Consider the following 6,649-nt stretch of genomic DNA (forward strand, 5'->3'; position numbering starts at 1 on the left):
TGGGGGCGCACGTGTGCCATCACTAGTGCTGTTACCAAGGTGATGGTTCCACCTTCAGGAGAGGGCAAGATCCATTCACATACTGAAGATCAGTGAGATGCGGCTTCGCCGTCTGCTGCAGCGCTGCGGCCCACTGCAGTCATGAGCTGCTCACTTTGTCGCATCAGACTTCTGCAGCTCTGCCCAGAACAGGGGTCATTTGAGAGCACGGATGAGATAGAGAGAGCGATTGAGCCTGACTTTATCAACCAGACGTGGTGCAAAGTCACACACTTGTGTTATCACGAGGGAGAAGAGGCGAGCGCACGTCACATGCTTCCCGTGGTGAGCCATCGCTCATCACCACAGCTACGAGGAAGTGGTGAGAATTCTCCCAGAAGAAGCGACAGACATGCACAGGTGGAGGGGAAGAACAAGAACTGACAGAGAGAGGAAGAGGAGGGAGGCGGTGAAGGAGGGGTAGGAGGAGACTCGCTTCAGAGAGGAATAGGAGCCGGAGAGCAATTCCAAAACAGCTGTCCGGCAGACGTCCCAGTCGACAGGAGTGCAAGCCTGCAGGCAGAGCAGAGAGCAAGCAGGAGCTGGAGAGGACTGCGACCGACCTGAGGTGAGCGCTGAAGGAATATTTCATCTCATGCTCTGCTGCTGCTGCTGCTGCTGCTGTGTGCTTGTCTTCTGTGGATGATAACAATCCAGCATTGATTAACGTAGCACTCGAGAGCCGGACTGTTGGGAGCCACATGATCCACTCCCGGCATTCAACCAGGCATTTCCAGTCTTGCTGCACATGTACAGCACGAGTCTCTTAAAATGCAGTGCTGGCTTTTGATCCCTCAAGAGAAGAAGATTTAAATCTGGTTCTGCAGTTGAACTGTAAGCAGCTTTATTGGCTTTAAACAGCATGTATGAAGCTTTTGATTCGGTTCCTCTGAGCTCCCCTGCCAAGGATAACTCTCGCAAATGCTTGCGGGTGGCAAAAGGGGGGGGCGAGAAAGAATGACAGAGCAAACACTCCACCCTGCTATTCTGTAAACTCCCACCACCGGACCCTTCTGAAAGAAAGCTTGCCTATAATTGAGGGTTGTTTTTTTTTTTAATCGACCAAACAGGTCGGTCTATTCTGCAGGACTGCAATTTGCCATCTGCGGTATGCGCAGGCGTAAGCCCAAACTGAGGGTCTCTGCTATTCAGGGCTGATGTTTGAGGGGAATTTAAACACATAAAAGTTTCTCTTAAGTGCCGCACGAGCTGCAGAGGTGAGGTGTCAGCACGGTGAGCTCCTCATGGAATAGTTGGGGTTCTTCTATTTCAAAGAACAGGGAAGTCATGGACAGGTCATGTTCGCAGCAGCTGCTCTCCGCGCACATCTCTCATCGCTCTGCTGCAGAACATCGCAGTGTTTATGTTGAGGACTTTGGCTCAGCTCTAATAATACACTGACCCATTTACGCCACACGTGACTCCCGCCGAATACTCAGACGACTCAAGAGTCATTAGTTTAATAACCAGATACCCGCGCCGCATTTATCTGCCCTCAAACTTTCGTCACCTCGCTCCCTCTTGCCTCTCCGATGGGGCCATTGGAGCGGCTCCAGATCTGTTCCTGACCCAGTGACACAGCAGCTCCAGCGTTTCCAGCAGAGCCACTGTCTCGGAGGTGTCAATAAAAACCACATTCTATGGTGGCTGCGACGCCAGGCGGCGGGGCAACACGTGCCGGCGCCTCCATTTGGACTCGTTCCAGAGAGAGTGTGAGAATCAGGGCAGACCGTTGAGCTGCACCAAAACGCACCTGTTCGGCTATTAACAGACCGCGAAGACCCATAAAGCTTCATTAGGTCTGCAGGCTGGTACTAATCCAAATACTTCCAATACCTCATAGGAGTTTTCCTACCTCTGGAATTCCTCTCATGTTTGGCGTACAGTGAGCCACTGGCTGATGTGAAGGTCAGGACGTTTTCTGTGCACCAGCTCAGGCCACAATTGTTGACCTTGGCCGGGATGAGTAGCAGAGGGTTGGACCTCCAAACTCAAACATTCAATCACACAATTTTAAACACAGTTCAAGTGGAACGGAAATAAAATCAGTTGAACTGCACATTATCTATTGAGTGTGAAAGAATCATAGACTGTGCCCCCTTTCATTGAATTTGTTTTCATATATATATATACTGAATTACATTTAAATTTAAATTTAAAGTCTTTGGGCAACATAAAATGACCTGGATTTGGCCCCCGGGCCTTGAGTTTGACATGCTCTTTCTGCACAGCTGGCTCTTCTTTTCTGTAAGTGATTCCTAAGATTATAACCCAGTCAAGAGGATCAATACGTTTGACAGCAGCTCTCCTGCCTCCCTTGACCTTGCTCATCTCAGATATTGATTACGTGCAGACTCTTTTACAGTCAGTCCAACGAACCCCAGACTGCGATGGTGGTCTCTCCTCATTAATGCCACTCTCGCTGTGACTTCACTTCGTCTGTTAATAAACAAACCGCTGGCGTCCTCACATCGCGTGCATGCGGGACTGCAGAGGCTCTTCACGCCGTCACTCACAGTCGGCCTCACACATGCTGCACACCCTTCTGTGTTAAATTTATCCCCATTGTGTTGGCAGCTTGCTATGTTTATGTTGTGATGGCTTTCCCCAACAAGGTTTTCAACCATCGGGAGGCAGATCAGAATCCAAGATGGCGCTCGCTGCAGTGGCTCCTTCGTCCCCCACATGCATAAACACCCCACTTCAGACTCTCTGATAAGGTCGTTTCCAGAGAACTGAGGATGTTTTCTTCGTTTAACCTTTTCCTTTTGGTGGACTTGACCGCCCAGCAGCGCGCTCTGTCAGATGGTCGCAGACCTCACACAAGTAAATATGTCTATAAATGGGCAAGCTCTCTCTTCACTGGGGCTCCCACCCCCCCACCGAAGCCAGGCACTTTCCTCCTTCGCTCAGGTCGTCTCACTAATTCTCTCCCACTTTACTGCGCTGACTGTCAAGGTGATGACATTCTGTGCTAGTTTAGGAATCTGAAGATACAAAACAACCACTGTCATGGGTTATTGATGGCCCATCGTTTGTCTCAGGTCAGTCTTGAGGAATGTTTCAGAACGTTCCACTGTGAAACAACAACAAGAAACTATCAGAGCACTTTAAATCACGGTATACAAGTATATACCTTTTTTTTCTTGGAATTTTTGATTTTTATTTTATTAAAACATAAAACAAAGATTTAATTTTTATTATTCTAAAAATGATGTCTATATCTTTTTGTTTTTATTGACCATCTCAGATTTTTAGTTGTATGTTTACATCAACAAGTTATATACGAAAAATTATTCAAGAGAAAGAAAGAAAAATGCTAAGATTTTTAATAATATTCTTTACAAAGCCACAAGATTTTACAATATTTTAACACTTTTATTCAAATGAAACATGCCGTGTTTCTGAAAATGAATCTCATCTTACTATCAGGACATGACCCAGACCTCCACATCGGCCATTTTGTTTCGATCCGTGGTGTGATTATTTCACACTGACTGACTTGAATCATATGCAACGTTATTGTCAGCTTGCATTAATGAAATCCACTTCTGAGGGCTGACTTCAACAAACTAGTTTTTAAATAACCACCAACATGAAACCAGGATCTCCTCATTGACACATTTTGAGGCACCAGAAACCTGGAAGAAAAAGACCCGACAGATTATTATCAGGATTGTTTCCAGCTGCTTGTTAAAACCTTGAAGGATGGTACCAATTAGCTTTCTCACAAATGGATCAACACGCCTGTTGGCCTTTTTAAAAATGGCTCCACCTCATCAGCGGCGCATTATCTTCCAGATATGTGACGAGATATCCAGATATTGCCGCTGCACCTGTAACAAGGATGAATGAGAACCTTTAAAACCAGTCTACAGTTGCTGCTCAGGTTACTGTGTTGACAGTCAATATTCAGAACCTGTTTACTCAGCGGTGCTTATTAACCTTGAGAACAGCTCTGACCAACCTCAGCACCGACAGCACTGTGATCTGTAGGTGCCGTCGCCCCAAGCCCTTTCTCTTTTATCCGTCTCTGTCAACCTCCTGCGTGTCAGAGCAGTAGCCGCTTTCTAAAAAAGGCTGTGATCTCATTTAAGTCCCGTTTGCGTCTTCTCCTCCCAGTCTGAGAGCCAGCTGTTCCACATTAGCACATCCTAACTTGAGGAGGCCACAGGAGCCGGGTGTGGAATTGTCAATATCTCCTCTGCTCTGGCCTCACCAGATGTCAGAGGAGGCTTCAGTTGACCTAAATTCGTTTTTGGAGGAATAGTGAAGTTCATGGCTGAATGTTAACACGCTTTCTGTTTGTCCTTCTATTTCAGGCAAGTGACCTTTCAATACCAGCAGACATCCCAGAGGGGTTTGGCATCCTCGCTCCTGATCAATGCAACAGTTGCTGAAATTATTCTTGGACTCCTCTCTGACTTGGCTGAGAATGTAACCGGATCCTCTTCACTGAGGAACTGCAACATCTGAAACCAACGCTTCCGACTCTTCACCGCTCGACATCCCACAGTTGCCGCCATGCCTGCTAAAGCGCCCATTTATTTGAAACCAGTCAACTCCAAGAAAGGGAAAAAGTGTCGCCTGAGGGACCTTCTGTCTCCGGACATGATCAGCCCCCCTCTTGGGGACTTTCGACACACCATTCATATCGGCAGAGGTGGGGAGAGGGACGCTTTCGGGGACATGTCCTTCCTACAGGGGAACTACGAGCTTCTTCAAGGGAAAGTCGACGTGAGGCCTCAGTACAGCATCCAAAGTGAGTTTTGTCGGGCCAACAGCACCGGTGACGCCTCCTTTCCTGAGACCCCCTCTCCGGTTCTCAAGAATGCCATCTCCCTCCCGACCATTGGTGGCTGCCAGGCGTTAACGCTTCCCCTTATCTCCTCCGCCGTGTTCCCCCTCCCCCCAGAGCCCTTGGGGGACATAGTGGGCCCTTCGTCGCCCTTAAAAGCCGACAATATTGAGGAGGTGGAGATTTTGCAGATGGACGCTTTGCTGCACTCAATAGATGTCTTCAACAGTAAGACGTCTTCGCCAACCGTAGAGATCCAGGCGAAGCCTGACGTCCTTCTGGATCTAGTGGAGAAGGCAGAAAAGCCAAAGGCAAAGAAAAGCGAGCCAAAGTATGACAAACTCCACCACAAGAACGGCCGCAGCAACATCGTGTACAAAGCCAACGGAAGCCTGAACAGCAACGCCAGCAGCGACAGCTTCGACAGTTTCAAAGACGACTTCAACCCAAACAGCGTCGGCTACGAGCGATTCAATAATGACATTAATCTGAAGCAGGAACTCTCCGACTGCAGAGGAGACTGGGTGGACCGGGACAGCGGGGTGGAGGAGGGCCGCATCTGTGATTTTGAGTTTGAGTTCACCAAAGAGAAAAGCACATCACAGGAGTCCCTCGCCCACATCACAGGCTCCCTGCTCTCCCTTGAACTTGATTTGGGCCCATCCATCCTGGATGACGTGCTCAACATAATGGACCAGCCTGTCGCCAAGAGCCGCCCCTGAGGGAAGAAAGGGAATTAGTCATCAGCCGTGAAGAGGGAATCCAAATGGTGTCTGGATATATCATTGTGACAGAAACGCGCTGCTTATGTTTTTATTGTCAAAACATATAACTATTCTAGCTTCTATGGAGTGTTCTACGGTTCTCTTTGTTTGTTTGCCGCATGTTCAAATGCATGAGTTGCTCCCGGATCACCGCCGACGTGCCTTTTTATTTCCTGTGCAAACGCTTTGTGCAAACGTCGCGGTCCTCTGCTCTTGTTTTCTATCGACCGTTTAGCGACTGAACTCCCATTTGTCTCACCGTTTGACGAAAAGCTAAGCAACCCCTTGTTTTTAAACACAAATAAATTTGTTTTGTCTTAAACTGGAGCGTTTTCTTGCAATTTTCAGAGAAGCTGGTGACGATAGATGACACAAAGGGCAGCGGTGATTCTTCTCTCGCCTCAGACATTCCTCGCATTCCGCCTCTTTGCCCCGAAGTGGGAGCAACAGTGGGCCCTCGACGGCTCCATCAGGCGCCTGTTTGTGTGTGGACACGACCGGCAGAGGAGGGGTCTTTTGAAATTCTTCGCATTCCAGCCACAGAGCGCAAATGTCCTGGGCCAGACGTAAATCAGCTGTTTCAATTGAGGAGGGGGCTTGAACAATCCATCAGCCTGAACCAGATTGTGGCCATAAAACATACAAACCCTACACCAAACGGTCAAACCAGGCTCAGTAAAGGTGTTGAAGCATAAAACCAACAAAGCTGAAGAGATTACAAGCGCAAGCCTCTTGAACCCGACCACCCCTCACCGAGCCTCGGTTCAAATGACAGCCAGGACACACGAGGGATCAGTGAAAACGAGACCCCCAGGCTCAAATCTGGTGTCTCCAAAACACATACCAGCCTGTGACAGTAAACAAGACATGAAGACATCAGCTGGAACAGTCTCTGAAGGCCTCTGTTTTTAGTAAAAACGTTGACTACAAACATGCTAGAATCAGTTTAACTTTTCAAATGTCGCAGCACAGGTAATACCAGTAACATAAGACTGACATCCACGGCCAGCAGATGCTTATTTTTTTTATTCAATGTCTGGCACCGCAG

The 6,649-nt window shown here is 48.1% G+C and overlaps 1 protein-coding gene across 1 annotated transcript; it reads left to right on the top strand.

Moving 5' to 3' along the window:
- The first annotated feature begins 212 nt into the window (after positions 1 to 212).
- On the top strand, positions 213 to 5,908 carry cdc42ep3 (CDC42 effector protein (Rho GTPase binding) 3). Its single transcript, XM_053875143.1, has 2 exons — positions 213 to 607; positions 4,362 to 5,908. Exon 2 carries the CDS (start codon positions 4,564 to 4,566, stop codon positions 5,557 to 5,559), a length of 996 nt encoding a protein of 331 aa, XP_053731118.1. The 5' UTR covers positions 213 to 607; positions 4,362 to 4,563; the 3' UTR covers positions 5,560 to 5,908.
- The last annotated feature ends 741 nt before the right edge of the window (positions 5,909 to 6,649 follow it).

The sequence above is a fragment of the Synchiropus splendidus genome, chromosome 9 (genome assembly GCF_027744825.2).
Source record: "Synchiropus splendidus isolate RoL2022-P1 chromosome 9, RoL_Sspl_1.0, whole genome shotgun sequence".
Taxonomy (NCBI): domain Eukaryota; kingdom Metazoa; phylum Chordata; class Actinopteri; order Syngnathiformes; family Callionymidae; genus Synchiropus; species Synchiropus splendidus.